At 46.2% G+C, this 18106-nt stretch overlaps 1 protein-coding gene across 1 annotated transcript; it reads right to left on the reverse strand.

The window, feature by feature from the left end:
* Positions 1-14188: 14188 nt before the first annotated feature.
* Positions 14189-17896, reverse strand: LOC123112746 (vegetative cell wall protein gp1). The gene is made up of 2 exons (XM_044533821.1): positions 17279-17896; positions 14189-14448 (listed from the first exon to the last, which is right to left on the reverse strand). Exons 1-2 carry the CDS (start codon positions 17785-17787, stop codon positions 14415-14417), a joined length of 543 nt encoding a protein of 180 aa, XP_044389756.1. The 5' UTR covers positions 17788-17896; the 3' UTR covers positions 14189-14414.
* Positions 17897-18106: the final 210 nt, after the last annotated feature.

Consider the following 18106-nt stretch of genomic DNA (forward strand, 5'->3'; position numbering starts at 1 on the left):
ATCAAGAGACTCCAAAAGTCCATATGCATGGAGCTTCTTCATGCTTTTGACACCAATGTGACCAAGGCGGCAGTGCCACAAGTATGTGGGACTATCATTATTAACCTTACATCTTTTGGTACTCACACTATGAATATGTGTAACATCACGTTCAAGATTCAATAAGAATAAACCACTGACCAGTGAGGCATGACCATAAAACATATCTCTCAAATAAATAGAACAACCATTATTCTCGGATTTAAATGAGTAGCCATCTCGCATTAAAATAGATCCAGATACAATGTTCATGCTCAAAGATGGCAGTAAATAACAATTATTGAGGTTTAAAACTAATCTCGTAGGTAAATGTAGAGGTAGTGTGCCAACGACAATCACATCGACCTTGGAACCATTTCTGACGCGCATCGTCACCTCATCCTTCGCCAGTCTCCGCTTATTCCGTAGCTCCAATTTTGAGTTACAAATATGAGAAACCGCACCGATATCAAATACCCAGGAGCTACTACGAGTACTGGTAAGATACACATCAATAACATGTATATCACATATACCTTTGGTGTTGTCGGCCTTCTTGTCCACTAAGTACTTGGGGCAGTTCCGCTTCCAGTGACCATTTCCCTTGCAATAAAAGCACTGAGTCTCGGGCTTGGGTCCATTGTTTGGCTTCTTCCCGGTAACTGGCTTACTGGTGGCGCGGCAACTCCCTTGCCGTCCTTCTTGAAGTTCTTATTACCCTTGCCTTTCTTGAAACTAGTGGTTTTATTGACCATCAACACTTGATGTTCCTTTTTGATTTCCACCTCCGCTGATTTCAGCATTGAATATAACTCGGGAATGGACTTCTCCATCCCTTGCATATTGTAGTTCATCACAAAGCTCTTGCAGCTAGGTGGGAGCGACTGGAGGATCCTATCAATGACCGAGTCATCTGGGAGATTAACTCCCAACTGAGACAAACGGTTGTGTAACCCGGGCATAGTGAGTATATGCTCACTGCAGAACTGTTTTCCTCCATCTTACAACTGTAGAACTTGTCAGAGACTTCAAATCTCTTGACCCGGGCATGAGCTTGGAAAACCATCTTCAGCTCTTGGAATATCTCATATGCTCCGTGCTGCTCAAAACGCTTTTGGAGCCCTGGTTCTAAGCTGTAAAGCATGCCGCACTGAACCAGGGAGTAATCATCACTACGCGACTGCCAGGCGTTCATAACATCTTGAGTTGCTGGGAAAATGGGTGCTTCACCTAGCGGTGCTTCTAGGACATATGCTTTCTTGGAAGTTATGAGGATGGTCCTCAAGTTCCGGACCCAGTCCTTATAGCTGCTACCATCGTCTTTCAGCTTGGTTTTCTCTAGGAATGCGTTGAAGTTGAGGGTAACATTAGCGTGGGCCATTTGATCTACAAGACATATTGCAAAGATTTTAGACTAAGTTCATGATAATTAAGTTCATCTAATCAAATTATTTAATGAAGTCCCACTCAGATAGACATCCCTCTAGTCATCTAAGTGATACATGATCCGAGTCAACTAGGCCGTGTCCGATCATCACGTGAGACGGACTAGTCATCATCGGTGAACATCTTCATGTTGATCATATCTGCTATACGACTCATGTTCGACCTTTTGGTCTCTTGTGTTCCGAGGCCATGTCTATACATGTTAGGCTCGTCAAGTCAACCTAAGCGTTTTGCATGTGTACTGGCTTACACCCGTCACACCCGATCATCAGGTGGTGCTTCGAAACAACGAACTTTCGCAACGGTGCACAGTTAGGGGGAACACTTTCTTGAAATTTTATGAGGGATCATCTTATTTATGCTACCGTCGTTCTAAGCAAATAAGATGTAAAACATGATAAACATCACATGCAATCAAATAGTGACATGATATAGCCAGTATCATTTTGCTCCTATTGATCTCCATCTTCTAGGCGCCATGATCATCATCGTCATCGGCATGACACCATGATCTCCATCATCGTGTCTTCATGAAGTTGTCTCGCCAACTGTTACTTCTACTACTATGGCTAATGGTTAGCAATAAAGTAAAGTAATTACATGGCATTTTCATTGACACACAGGTCATACAATAAATTAAGACAACTCCTATGGCTCCTGCCGGTTGTCATACTCATCGACATGCAAGTCATGATTACTATTAAAAGAACATGATCAATCTCATACATCACATATGTCATTCATCACATCCTTTTGTCCATATCACATCACACGACATATGCTGCAAGAACAAGTTAGACGTCCTCTAATTGTTGTTGCAAGTTTTTACGTGGCTGCTATAGGTTTCTAGCAAGAACGTTTCTTACCTACACCAAAACCACAACGTGATATGCCAATTGCTATTTACCCTTCATAAGGACCCTTTTCATCGAATCCGATCCGACTAAAGTGGGAGAGACAAACACCCGCTAGCCACCTTATGCAACTAGTGCATGTCAGTCGGTGGAACCTGTCTCACATAAGCCTACGTGTAAGGTCGGTCCGGGCCGCTTTATCCCATGATGCTCCCAAATCAAGATAAGACTAGTAACGACAAGTAAATTGGCAAAATCGACGCCCACAACAACTTGTGTTCTACTCGTGCATAGAAACTACGCATAGACCTAGCTCATGACGCCACTGTTGGGGATCGTTGCAGAAATTAAAAAATTTCTATGCATCACCAAGATCAATCTATGGAGAGACTAGCAACGAGAGAGAGGGGAGTGTATCTTCGTACCCTTGAAGATTGCAATACGGAAGCGTTGCAAGAACGCGGTTGGAGGAGTCATACACGCAACGATTTAGATCGCGGTCGATTTCGATCTAAGCGCCGAACAACGGCGCCTGCGCGTTCAACACACGTGCAGCCCGGTGACGTCTCCCGCGCTTTGATCCAGCAAGGAGGAGGGAGAGGTTGGGGAATACAACTCCAGCAGCAGCACGATGGCGTGGTGGTGGTGGAGCAGCGTTTCTCCGGCGGGGCTTCGCCAAGCTCAATAGAGGAGGAGGGGGTGTTGGAGAGGGGGAGGGCTGCACCTTGGATGAGGTGCTGCTGCCCTCCCTCCTTCCCTCTATTTATAGGGCGAAGGGGGTAGGGGGCCGGCCCCTGATAATCCTCAAGTGCAAGGAATCATCGTAGCAATTTCCAAAGGTGGATGTGATAAATATGGAGTGTCGAACCCACAAGGAGCTAAAGGTAAGATCAACATTCTCTCAAGTCCTATCTGCCACTGATACGACTCTACGTACACCGAACATTTGCTTCCAACTAGATACGAGAAATAAAACTACGTTGTGGGTATGAAGAGGATAACTTTGCATGATATCGGAGAGCTAAAACATAAAAGTAGTTGTTGTTATCATAAAGTTAGAATATATTACTAAATAATATAAATAGCGAGTGTGGAATAATGATGGATCGGTGTGCGGAATTATCCTAGGCAATTGTTAACAAGACCGGTAGTTGTCATTGCAATTTAATATGAGGGAGAGGCATAAACTAACATACTTTCTCTTCTTGGATCATATGCACTTATGATTGGAACTCTAGCAAGCATCCGCAACTACTAAAGATCATTAAGGTAAAACCCAACCATAGCATTAAAGCATCAAGTCCCTTTTATCCCATACGCCACAACCCCCTTACTCGGGTTTATGCTTCTGTTACTCAAGCAACCCACTATAAGCGAATCATGAACATATTGCAACACCCTACAGCGGGAACCCCTCACGCTTGCGCGACATGGAGGGCACAATAGGACAGCACCAAAAAAAAACATACAACTTGTACCAATCTAGATCATCAATCAACCCAAAGACAAAAGATATCTACTCAAAACATCATAGGATGGCAACACATCATTGGATCATAATATGTAGCATAAAGCACCATGTTCAAGTAGGGATTACATCGGGGTGCGGGAGAGTGGACCGCGTAAAAGAGATGAGGATGGTGATGTTGATGAAGATGATCACTGCGACGATGATTCCCCTCCCAATGGCACTCCGGCGCCACCGAGAGAGAGGAGGAGAGGTTCTCCCCCTTGTGCTTCCTCCTCCATGGCCTCCCCCTAGATGGGGAGAGGTTCTCCCTCTGGTCCTTGGCCTCCGGTGATGATGGCCCCTCCGGGATCCTCCTCCATGGCCTACGGTGATGATGGCCCCTCCGGCAGGGAGCCAGAGAGGGCCTAGATTGATTTCTCGTGGCTACAGAGGCTTGCGCCGGCGGAACTCCCGATCTAGGTTATTTTCTGGAGGTTTCAGTATTTATAGGATTTTTTGGCATAGGTTTCACGTCAGGGGGGTCTCCGGGTTGTCCACGAGGCAGGGGGCGCGCCCTAGGGTGGGGCGCGCCCCCCACACTCGTGGGCAGCCCGGGACTCTTCTGGCCCAACTCTTGCACTCCGGGGGCTTCTTTTGGTCCATAAAAATTCATCAAAAATTGGCACATCATTTGGACTCCGTTTGGTATTTCTTTTCTGTAAAACCCAAAAACAAGGAGAAAATAGAAACTGACACCGGGCTCTAGGTTAATAGGTTAGTCCCAAGAATCATACAAAAAAACATATAAATGCATATAAAACATCCTAGATGGATAATATAATAGCATGAATACTTCATAAATTATAGATACGTTGGAGACATATCAGCCCCTCTAGATGAGATCTAGAGGGGGGCGGCGGCCAAGGGGAGGGGGCTTGCCCCCCAAGCCAAGGGGAGCGCCCCCTTTAGGGTTTCCCCCAAACCCTGGGCGCATGGGCCCTAGGGGGGAATGGCGCCCAGCCCACTTAGGGGCTGGTTCCCTTCCACATACAACCCATAGAGCCCTCTGGGGCAGGTGGACCCTCCCGGTGGACCCCCGGAACCCCTTCGGTGGTCCCGGTACAATACCGGCAAACCCCCGAATACTTCCGGTGACGATATGATGACTTCCCATATATAAATCTTCACCTCCGAACCATTCTGGAACTCCTCGTGACGTCCGAGATCTCATCCGGGACTCCAAACAACATTTGATAACCACATATTATTTCCCATAACAACTCTAGCATCACCGAACCTTAAGTGTGTAGACCCTACGGGTTCGCTAATCATGCAGACATGACCGAGACAGCTCTTCGGCCAATAACCAACAGCGGGATCTGGATACCCATGTTGGCTCCCACATGTTCCACGATAATCTCATCGGATGAACCACGATGTCGAGGATTCAAGCAATCCCGTATACAATTCCCTTTGTCAATCGGTACGTTACTTGCCCGAGATTCGATCATTGGTATCCCAATACCTCATTCAATCTCATTACTGGCAAGTCACTTTACTTGTTTCGTAATGCATGATCCCATGATTAACTACTTAGTCACATTGAGCTCATTATGATGATGCATTATTGAGTGGGCCCAGAGATACCTCTCTGTCATACGGAGTGACAAATCCCAGTCTCGATTTGTGCCAACCTAACAGACACTTTCGGAGATGCCTGTAGTGTACCTTTATACCCGCCCAGTTATGTTGTGACGTTTGGTACACCCAAAGCATTCCTACGGTGTCCGGGAGTTACACAATCTCATGGTCTAAGGAAATGATACTTGACATTAGAAAAGCTTTAGCAAACGAACTACACGATCTTGTGCTATGCTTAGGATTGGGTCTTGTCCATCACATCATTCTCCTAATGATGTGATCCCGCTATCAATGACATCCGATGTTCAGAGTCAAGAAACCATGACCATCTGTTGATCAACGAGCTAGTCAACTAGAGGCTCACTAGGGACATGTTGTGGTGTATGTATTCACACATGTATTACGGTTTCCGGTCAATACAATATAGCATGAACAATAGACAAGTATCATGAACAAGGAAATATAATAATAACCTTTTATTATTGCCTCTAGGGCATATTTCCAACAATTAACACCCATAGTTCACATCGTCATGTGACCAACACCCAAAGGGTTTACTAGAGTCAATAATCTAGTTCGCATCGCTATGTGATTAACACCCAAAGAGTACTAATGTGTGATCATGTTTTGCTCATGAGAGAAGTTTAGTCAACGGGTCTGTCATATTCAGAGCCGTACGTATTTTGCAAATATTCTATGTCTACAATGATCTGCACGGAGCTACTCTAGCTAATTGCTCCCACTTTCAATACGTATCCAGATTGAGACTTAGAGTCATCTGGATCAGTGTAAACGCTTGCATCAATGTAACTCTTTACGACGAGCTCTTTTATCACCTCCATAATCGAGAAATATTTCCTTAGTCCTTACTAAGGATAATCTTGACCGTTATCCAGTGATCTACTCCTAGATTAAAATTGTACTCCCTTGCCAAACTCAGGGCAGGGTACACAATAGGTCTAGTACACAGCACATCATACTTTATAGAACCTATGACTGTGGCATAGGGAATGACTTTCATTCTCTTTCTATCTTCTGTCGTGGTCGGGCTTTGAGTCTTACTCAACTTGACACCTTGTAATACAGACAAAAACTTCTTCTTTGACTGGTCCATTTTGAACTCTTTCAAAAACTTATCAAGGTATTTACTCATTGAAAAATCTTATCGAGCGTCTTGATCTATCTATAGATCTTGATGCCAATATGTAAGCAGCTTCACCAAGGTCTTTCATTGAAAACTCTTATTCAAGTATCCCTTTATGTTATCCAGAAATTCTATATCATTTCCAATCAGCAATATGTCATCCACATATAATATTAGAAATTCTACAAAGCTCCCACTCACTTTCTTGTAAATACAGGCTTCACCGCAAGTCTGTATAAAACTATATGCTTCGATCAACTCATCAAAGCGTATGTTCCAACTCCGAGATGCTTGCACTAGTCCATAGATGGATCGCTGGAGCTTGTACACCTTGTTAGTACCTTTAGGATTGACAAAACCTTCTGGTTGCATCATATACAACTCTTCTTTAAGAAATATCTATTTAAGGAATGTAGTTTTGACATCCATTTGCCAGATTTCATAAAATATGGCAACTGCTAACATGATTCGGACGGATTTAAGCATCACTGCAGTTGAGAAAATCTCGTTGTAGTCAACACCTTGAACTTGTCGAAAACCTTTTTGCGACAAGTTGAGCTTTGTAGATAGTAACAATACTATCAGTGTCCGTATTCCTCTTGAAGACCCATTTATTCTTAATGGCTTGCCGATCATCAAACAAGTACACCAAAGTCCACACTTTGTCCTCATACATGGATCCCATCTCAAATTTCATGGCTTCAAGCCATTTCGCGGAATCTAGGCTCATCATCGCTTCCTCATACTCCCTCCGTTTCGAAATAGATGACTCAAATTTGTACTAACTTTAGTATAAATTTAGGTCATCTATTTTGGAATGGAGGGATTAGTTCGTAGGTTCATCATGGTCTAGTAACATGACTTCCGGAATAGGATTACCGTACTACTCTGGTGCAGATCGTACTCTGGTTGACCTACGAGGTTCGGTAGTAACTTGATCTGAAGTTTCATGATCATCATCATTAGCTTCCTCACTAATTGGTGTAGGAATCACTAGAACTGATGTCTGTGATGAACTACTTTCCAATTCAGGAGAAGGTACAATTACCTCATCAAGCTCTACTTTCCTTCCACTCACTTCTTTCGAGAGAAAACTCCTTCTCTAGAAAGGATCCATTCTTAGCAACGGATATCTTGCCTTCGGATCTGTGATAGAAGGTGTACCCAACAATTTCCTTTGGGTATCCTATGAAGATGCACTTCTCCGATTTGGGTTCGAGCTTATCAGGTTGAAGCTTTTTCACATAAGCATCGCAACCCCAAACTTTAAGAAACGACAACTTTGGTTTCTTGCCAAACCACAGTTCATAAGGCATCGTCTCAACGGATTTTTGATGGTGCCCTGTTTAAAGTGAATGCAGCTGTCTCTAATGCATAACCCCAAAACGATAGTGGTAAATCGGTAAGAGACATCATAGATTGCACCATATCTAATAAAGTGTGGTTATGACATTCGGACACACCATTACACTGTGGTGTTCCAGGTGGCGTGAGCTATGAAACTATTCCACGAAGGCCAAACTCATAACTCAAATATTCGCCTCTACGATCAAATCGTAGAAACTTTATTTTCTTGTTACGATGATTCTCCACTTCATTATGAAGTTCTATGAACTTTTCAAATGTTCGAGACTTGTGTTTCATTAAGTATATATACCCATATCTGCTCAAATCATCTGTGAAGGTCAGGAAATAATGATACCCCCCATGAGCATCAACACTTGTTGGACCGCATACATTGGTATGTATTATTTCCAATAAGTCACTAGCTCGTTCCATTGTTCCGGAGAACAGAGTTTTAGTCATCTTGCCAATAAGGCATGGTTCGCAAGCATCAAATGATTCATAATCAAGTGATTCCAAAAGTCCATCTTTATGGAGTTTCTTCATGCGCTTTACACCGATATGACCCAAACGGCAGTGCCATAAATAAGTTGCACTATCATTATCAACTTTGCATCTTTTGCCATTAATATTATGAATATGTGTATCACTATGATCGAGATCCAACAAACTATTTTCATGGGTGTATGACCATCAAAGGTTTTATTCATGTAAACAGAACAACAATTATTCTCCGACTTTAAATGAATAATCGTATTGCAATAAACATGATCAAATCATATTCATGCTCAACGCAAACGCAAAATAAGATTTATTTAGGTTCAACACTAACCCCGAAAGTATAGGGAGTGTGCGATGATGATCATATCAATCTTGGAACCACTTCCAACACACATCATCACTTCACCCTTAACTAGTCTCTGTTCATTCTGCAACTCCCGTTTCGAGTTACTAATTTTAGCAACTGAACCGGTATCAAATACACAGGGGTTGCTATGAACACTAGTAAAGTACACATCAATAATCTATATATCAAATATACCTTTGTTCACTTTGCCATCCTTCTTATCCGCCAAATATTTGGGGTAGTTCCGCTTCTAGTGACCATTTCCTTTGCAGTAGAAGCACTCAGTTTCAGGCTTAGGTCCAGCTTTGGGCTTCTTCACGGGAGTGACAACTTGCTTTCCATTCTACTTGAAGTTCCCTTTCTTTCCCTTTGCCCTTTTCTTTAAACTAGTTGTCTTGTCAATCATCAACACTTGATGCTCTTTCTTGATTTCTACCTTCGTCGATTTTCAGCATCACGAAGAGCTCGAGAATTTCTTTTGTCATCCCTTGCATATTATAGTTCATCACGAATTTCCAATAACTTGGTGATGGTGACTAGAGAACTCTTTCAATCACTATCTTATCTGGAGGATTACCTCCCTCTTGATTCAAGTGATTGTAGTACCCAAACAATCTGAGCACATGCTCACTACTTGAGATATTCTCCTCCATCTTTTAGCTTTAGAACTTGTTAGAGACTTCATATCTCTCAATTCGGGTATTTTCTTGAAATATTAACTTCAACTCCTAGAACATCTCATATATTCCATGACGTTCAAAACGTCTTTGAAGTCCCGATTCTAAGCCATAAAGCATGGTGCACTAAACTATCAAGTAGTCATCATATTAAGCTAGCCAAATGTTCATAACGTCTGCATCTGCTCCTGCAATAGGTCTGTCACCTAGGGGTGCATCAAGGACATAATTCTTCTGTGCAACAATGAGGATAAACCTCAGATCACGGACCCAGTCCACATCATTGCTACTATGATCTTTAAACTTAGTTTTCTCTAGGAACATATAAAAAACATAGGGAAGCTACAGCGCGAGCTATTGATCTACAACATAATTTGCAAAATACTATCAGGACTAAGTTCATGATAAATTAAAGTTCAATTAATCATATTACTTAAGAACTCCCACTTAGATAGACATACCTCTAGTCATCTAAATGATCACGTGATCCATATCAACTAAACCATGTCCGATCATCACGTGAGATGGAGTAGCTTCCAATGGTGAACATCACTATGTTGATCATATCTACTATATGATTCACGCTCGACCTTTCGGTCTCAGTGTTCCGAGGTCATATCTGCATATGCTAGGCTCTTCAAGTTTAACCCGAGTATTCTGCGTGTGCAAAAACTGGCTTGCACCCGTTGTATTTGGATGTAGAGCTTATCACACCCGATCATCACATGGTGTCTCAGCACGACGAACTGTCGCAACAGTGCATACTCAGGGAGAACACTTATACCTTGAAATTCAGTGTGGGATCATTTTATAATGCTACCGCCGTACTAAGCAAAATAAGATAAACATCACATGCAATCAAAATATGTGACATGATATGGCCATCATCATCTTGTGCTCATGATCTTCATCACCGAAGAATCGTCATGATCTCCATCGTCATCGGCACGGCACCTTGATCTCCATCATAGCATCATTGTCGTCTCGCCAACTATTGTTATTACAACTATTGCTACCTCTTAGTGATAAAGTAAAACAATTACATGGCGATTGCATTGCATACAATAAAGCGACAACCATATGGCTCCTGCCAGTTGCCGATAACTTTGTTGCATAACATGGTCATCTCATACAACAAATTATATCACATCATGTCTTGACCATATCACATCACAACAAGCCCTGCAAAAACAAGTTAGACGTCCTCTACTTTGATGTTGCAAGTTTTACGTGGCTGCTACGGGCTTCTAGCAAGAACCGTTCTTACCTACGCATCAAAACCACAATGATTTTTCATCAAGTGTTTTGTTTTAACCTTCAACAAGGACCGGGCGTAGTCAAACTCGATTCAACTAAAGTTGGAGAAACAAACACCCGCCAGCCACCTATGTGCATAAGCTCGTCTGTAGAACCAGTCTCATGAACGCGGTCATGTAATGTCGGTCCGGGCTGCTTCATCCAACAATATTGCAGAATCAAAGTATGACATGCTGGTAAGCAGTATGACTATTATCGCCCACAACTCTTTGTGTTCTACTCGTGCATATAACGTCTACGCATAGACCTGGCTCAGATGCCACTGTTTGGGGAACGCGGTAATTTCAAAAAAAATCCTACGGTTACGCAAGATCTATCTATGTGATGCATAGCAACGAGAGGGGAGAGTGTGTCCACGTACCCTCATAGACTGAAAGCGGAAGCGTTATGACAATGCGGTTGATGTAGTCGTACGTCTTCACGATCCGACCGATCTTAGTACCGAACGTACGGCACCTCCGCGATCAGCACGCGTTCAGCTCGGGGACGTCCCTCATACTCTTGATCCAGTTGAGGCCGAGGGAGAGTTTCGTCAGCACAACGACGTGGTGCAATGATGATGAAGTTACCGGCATAGGGCTTCACCTAAGCACTACGACGATATGACCAGGTGTGTAACTATGGAGGGGGCACCGCACACGGCTAAACAATGTCAACTTGTGTGTCTATGGGGTGCTCCCTGGCCACGTATATAAAGGAGGGGAGGGAAGAGGTGTCCGGCCCAAGGGGGCGTGCCAGGTGTGGGGAATCATACTAGGACTCCCTAGTCCAAGTAGGATTCCCCTCCTCTTTCCTATTCCTAGTAGGAGAAGGAGGGAAGAAGGAAGGAGGGGGGCCCCTCCTAGTCCAATTCGGACCAACCCATGGGGGGGGGCGTGCGGCCACCCCTTGAGGCCCTTCTCTCATTTCTTGTATGGCCATTAAGGCCCACTACTTCCCCCGACGAATTCCCATAACTCTCGGGTACTCCAAAAAATACCCGAATCACTCGGAACCTTTCTGATGTCCGAATGTAGCCTTCCAATATATAGATCTTTACTTCTCGACCATTTTGAGACTCCTGGTCACGTCTGTGATCTCATCCGGAACTCCGAACAAACTTCGGTCATCAAATCACATAACTCATAATACAAATCGTCATCGAACGTTAAGCATGCGGACCCTACGGGTTCGAGAACTATGTAGACATGACCGAGACATATCTCCGGTCAATAACCAATAGCGGAACCTGGATGCTCATATTGGTTCCTACATATTCTACGAAGATCTTTATTGGTCAAATCGCATAACAACATACATTGTTCCCTTTGTCATGGGTATGTTACTTGCCCGAGATTCGATCGTCGGTATTATCATACCTAGTTCAATCTCATTACCCGGCAAGTCTCTTTACTCGTTCTGTAATACTTCATCCCGCAACTAACTCGTTAGTTACAATGCTTGCAAGGCTTATAGTGATGAGTATTACCGAGAGGGCCGGAGATACCTCTCCGAAACATGGAGTGACAAATCCTAATCTCGATATATGCCAACCCAACAAACACCTTCGGAGACACATGTAGAGCACCTTTATAATCACCCTTTTATGTTGTGACGTTTGGTAGCACACAAAGTGTTTCTCCGGTATTCGGGAGTTGCATAATCTCGTAGTCTGAGGAACTTGTATAAGTCATGAAGAAAGCAATAGCAATGAAACTAACACGATCATAATGCTAAGCTAACGAATGGGTCATGTCCATGACATCATTCTCCTAATGATGTGATCCCGTTCATCAAATGACAACACATGTCTATGGTTAGGAAACTTAACCATCTTTGATTAACAAGCTAGTCAAGTAGAGGCATACTAGGGACTATATGTTTTGTCTATGTATTCACACATGTACTAAGTTTTCGGTTAATACAATTCTAGCATGAATAATAAACATTTATCATGAAATAAGGAAATAAATAATAACTTTATTATTGCCTCTAGGGCATATTTCCTTCACTTTTTACCCATGAGGGATTGACAACCCCTCTCTTACGTCGGGTTGCAAGTATTTGTTCTTTGTGTGCAGGAGCTGTTTACGTGGTGTTGCGTGGTTCTCCTACTGGTTCGATAACCTTGGTCTCATCACCAAGGGAAATACCTACCATTGTTGTGCCGCATCATCCCTTCCTCTTTGGGGAAATGCCGACATAGTTCAAGCAAACATCAATATCGGGTCACTGGAAAGGAGTTTCGGGCAACCCCGACAAAGATATGGGCTTAATGGGCCGAGGGAGGGACATGCTAGCTCACAAGGGGCTGGTGCGCCCCTCCCTGACCGCAGGCCCTAGAGGAAGGAAAGGAGGGGGCGCCACCTCTTCCTGCCTTTCCCCCTTGGTGGGAGAAAGGAAAGGGGGGGGGGCTCCACCTCCTCCTTCCTTCCCCTCATTGCCAAAAGAAGGAAAAGGGGGGCGCCGGCCGAGGGCAGGAGCCCAAGTAGGATCCCTCCTACTTGGGCGCCCCAAGGCTGCTCCCCTCCCCCTCCCACCTATATATATACATAGGGAGGGGGCGCCTAGAACACACAACACGTCATTGAGTTGAACGTGTGCAGAACTCAAAGGTGTCGTACGTTCGGTGCTTGATCGGTCGGAACAAGAAGAAGTTCGACTACATCAACCGCGTTGTCAAACACTTCTGCTTTCGGTCTACGAGGGTACGTAGATGCACTCTCCCCCTCTCGTTGCTATGCATCTCCTAGATAGATCTTGCGTGAAGCGTAGGATTTTTTTTTTGGAATTGCATGCTACGTTACCCAACAACAACTTCTTGGTTTTCCTTGAAGATCACCATGGGCCACCCAAAGTGGCACGGGATGGAACCGACAAAGGGGATCCTCAGCCTGACCCACTAGGCCAGGAGTCGACATGGTGAGAGGCCCCCTAGTCGGGGTACCGTCAGATGGCCTCCTCCATTTCCTAGATCAGGCCTCCGGCGGCCAGCGCCATCCGGCAACAGACTGCATCATTGATCATCCTCTCAAGCTGCGGAATGCAGTGGCCACCGAAGGGTCCTTGTGAGGGTTCCTCTCTCCGGATCCGGTGGCCGCAACTGGCGTCTTGCACTGGCGAGGTTGAGGGATGCAACCAAAAGGCACCTTTGTGGGCTTTGGCGGCTCTCACTCTGGCCAGTTTGCCTTCAATGGTGAGATGCAATCTATAGGCGATGCCTTGCCATAGAGGGTATGGTTGTGTTGTCAAGGCAGTGGGATTTCTAGCCCAACGCATGTAGCTGTTGGCATCACGAAAAAATGATGGTGAGAACACATGATTAACTTCTATTCGTGGTGTGTGACGCCCTCGATTCAATCGTACACTAATCATACACGCAAATGTGTACGATCAAGATCAAGGACTCACGGGAAGATATCACAACACAACTCTAGACACAAGTTAAAATAATACAAGCTTTATATTACAAGCCAGGGGCCTCGAGGGCTCGAATACATAAGCTCGAATACACAAGAGTCAGCGGAAGCAACAATATCTGAGTACAGACATGAGTTAAACAAGTTTGCCTTAAGAAGGCTAGCACAAAAGCAACCTTGATCGAAAAGGCAAGGTCTCCTGCCTGGGAGCCTCCTAACTACTCCTAGTCGTCGCGGTCTTCATGAGGTAGTAGGCGCCCTCGTGGTAGTAGCAGTCGTCACATGTGGCATCTGGCTCCTGGACTCCACCATCTGGTTGCAACAACCAGGAAGAAGAAAGAAAGGGAAAGGGGGGGTAGCAAAGCAACCGTGAGTACTCATCCAAAGTACTCGCAAGCAAGGATCTACACTACATATGCAACATTATCAAAGAAAGGTTGTATATGTGGACTGGGCTGCAGAAATGCCAGAATAGAGAGAAGGCCTAGTCCCGTCGAAGACTAGCATCTTCTGGAAACCACCATCTTGCAGCAAACAGGAGGGAGTAGAGTAACATAAGGTAAGGTAGTAGTAGGGTTATCAACCTCGGCCAGAGATCCTTTCTCGACTCCCTGCGAGAAAGCAATCCCAGAGCCATACTATCCAATTCTCATCACCATCCAATTCTCATCACCATCCAATTCTCATCACAAGTATCCAGTTCTAGTTGTATCGATCGGGATACAACTCCAAGTGTCCGTTACCGTAGGACAGGCTATGCATAGATTAGTTCTTCCCTGCAGGGGTGCACCAACTTACCCACCACGCTTGATTAACTCCGGCCGGACACACTTTCCTGGGTCATGCCCGGCCTCGGCCAAACAATACGCCGCAACCCGACCTAGACTTAACAGAGAGGTCAGCACGCCGGACTAAACCTATGCCCCCAGGGGTCATGGGCCATCTCCCCGAAAACTCCTGCACGTTGCGTACGCGGCCGGTGAGCAGACCTAGCCTCCCTTATACAAGAGAAGGCGTAACCAATCCAACCCGGCGCGCGCCGCTCAGTCGCTGACGTCTATTAAGCTTCGGCTGATGCATACAACGCAGAACGCCCATACTATGCCCACGTGATGGTTAGTGCTATCAGGCCAGAGGCCCCTCGGATCAAATATCCAAATCGTAGTGGATTGGGAACGCGCGGTAACAAGCAGAGACTCACGAAAAATGTGACCCCGTTGCCCCGTCTCGAGGACTTGCGGCAAGGGCTAAGAATGCCCGGCCACGCCTCGTAATTATCTCACGGGCACCTTCCAGGTCAACCCGACTCCTCATCACTCGCAATTATGCTCGCGCGGGCACCCCTTAGGGTCGACCCGTCTTTAGTAACATGGTTCAGTGTAAAGTCATAGTAACCATAGTAACCGTGTGTCCAAACATCAAGGGGAAAACCCGAGGAATCACCCTCGGTGAATTTCACTCGATGTAATCATCAAGGTGAACGTAAGAGGAATCACCCCCGAGGTTCACACTTGAGGGGTTGCACGACAGAGTCGTATCGGAAGTGGTTAAGGCGGAATCACCCTCGATGACCACGACCGAATAGCTACACCACAGGGTTAACATCAGAAGTGCTGTAGAGGTCTCACCCTCGGCACTCGATAGTAACCCAGCAGTGCCGAGCAACTAAGGGGAAAGTGATGTGTGGTGCCGGGGCCTGGTCTTCAATCCCGTTGATCGGGTCTTCAATGATGAAGCAGGGGCAACAAGGACAAGGTGGGGGTCACTGATGGATCACTAACCAACCTATACTAAGCAGTTTAGGATAAGCAGGTAAGGTACAACAGCAAATACAAAAGCAGGCTATGCATCAGAATATGAGCATACAATAACAGTAGCAAAATCTAATGCAAGCATGAGAGAAAGGAATGGGCGATATGGGGATGATCAAAGGGGGGGCTTGCCTGGTTGCTCTGGCAAGGAGGGGTCATCGTCGACGTAGTCGATCACAGGGGCAGCATCGGTCTCGAGGTCTACCGGAAAGGAGTAACGGAGGGGGAACACCATAAATAACAGAGCAATCAAAGTAACACAACATATAACAAGGCAATACGCGGGGTTAGGGGTGACCTAACGCAGTACTAGCCTATACTGGCGAAGGGGAAACATCCAAGAAAGTATCCCCGGTGTTTCGCGTTTTCGGACGGATGAACCGAAGGGGAAAAGTTGCGTGTTTGATATGCTAGGGGTGTGTGGCGGAAGAACGGACTGTGTATCCAAATTCGTCTCGTCGTTCTGAGCAACTTTCATGTACAAAGTTTTTCCAACCGAGTTACAGATTATTTTATATGATTTCTAAGGTTTCAAATATTTTCTAGTAATTACTGGATTTAATTTAATTCGAAAAAAATAACTATAAATACTTTTGTCACCTAGTGTTACTCTAGCCTATGAGTATGCTAGTGGGGCCAGTGGGGTGGGTTGACCTAGTCAAAGATTGAATAGCCAAAGGATGAATAGTTTGGGCGGGTCCCATATGTCATTGTCTATGGTTAAACTAGACTTTAATTACATTAGATTAACTAATAGGGGGGGGTACTGTCATTGGCTGGTAGTTAATCTAGCAATCATTAACCTAAATCTAGATTAGCCTAAACTAATTGATCCTGGCCGGTCACACACACAGAACACACCACGCAACACACTCGACCATGGCCTTGGCCATGGCCAGCCAATAGTAGCAGTAAAGAAGCGCAACAGCAGCGTTGAGGCGAAGCAGCGGCATCAGTGAGCAAGGCAACAACAGTAGGGAGCAGTACCAGCGAGCAGCATAGAGCAAAGTAGCACGGCAGGAGCAGCGTTGGCATCAGGCAGAGCATGCAGCAGCGACGACAACGTCAAGCGGTCAGCACCAACAGCAGAGCAACAACGTGCGGCCAGGGGACGGCCGGCGCGTGGCCGGACGCGGCCAGCGGGAGTACGGGGCGTCGTGGCGTGGGTGGCTTTGGGTGTGCGTGGGCTGCAGCAGCAGTAGCAGGCCGCACCAGTAGCAGCAGTGGCGGCTCGCAGGCACGGCCAAGCTCGGGCGGGCTCCTGTAAGGAAGGAGGCGGCGACTACAGCGGCAGTCCGAGGCGGGGAGAAGGGGAACGGGCGGCGGCTCACCCCGGGGAAGCCGTGGACGAGCTCGGCGAGGCCGGGAGGCGCCGGTGGTGCAGATCGACGGTGATGGCCGCAGCGGCCGTAGTCGAGGAAGACGGACGATTCGGTCGAGGTGGGTGCTTCGAGCTCGAGTGGATCCGCGTAGGGGAAGCAGGGGAGGCAGGTGGAGCTCCTGGCGCAAGCTCGGACGAAAGGGACGACGCTGGCCGCGGAGACGATGAGGCGGTGACGGCGGCGGTGCCGAAGGTGGAAGACGACGAGGATCCGGGGAAGCAACGCCTCCCAGCTCGCACTGCTGGCTGTAGTAGACGCAGGAGATGCCGACGATGCTCCTCGACGTCTTCGCTTGGCTCGGGGAGGTCGTCGGCCATGGTCACGGCGAGGCGGCAGCAGCGGCCGCGTCGGGTGGGCGCAGGGGAGAAAGGGATCTGGGGAGAGGGAGAGTGGAGGACGGAGTGGGGAGCGAGGGGGCAAGTGGGGGAGGGGACCGAGGCGCCGCAGGGGGGCGGCATCCTTATCGCCTCCGCGGTGACGCCGACGAGCTGGTCCGGCAGGGACTGCTCGGTCGCAGGCGCCCGGTCGCGTGAGCAGTGGCGAAGAAAGGCGACCGAGGGAGTGCAGGGTTGGGCCGGCCTGGCTGGCCCGAGGCTCAGCGGGGCTGGGAGGTGGTCTAGGCCTGGGGGCTTCCCCTTTTCTTTACCTTTTCTTTTGTAATATACTTTTTTTTATAAAATAAACAACTAGCCCCTGTTTTATTATTTTTAGAGCATTTAAACACATTATAAAAATATGATCTCAACATGAAAAATATCCAGGGACTATTTGCCACAC

The sequence above is a fragment of the Triticum aestivum genome, chromosome 5B (assembly GCF_018294505.1).
Source record: "Triticum aestivum cultivar Chinese Spring chromosome 5B, IWGSC CS RefSeq v2.1, whole genome shotgun sequence".
NCBI classification, from domain to species: Eukaryota; Viridiplantae; Streptophyta; class Magnoliopsida; order Poales; family Poaceae; genus Triticum; species Triticum aestivum.

Coding starts and splice junctions, on each gene's coding strand:
- LOC123112746 (XM_044533821.1), bottom strand. CDS start 17,787: ATGCCGCCCCCCTGCGGCGCCTCGGTCCCCTCCCCCACTTGCCCCCTC. Junction 14,449..17,278: donor TCGTCCACGGCTTCCCCGGG/GTGAGCCGCCGC, acceptor TGTTGCAACCAG/ATGGTGGAGTCCAGGAGCCA.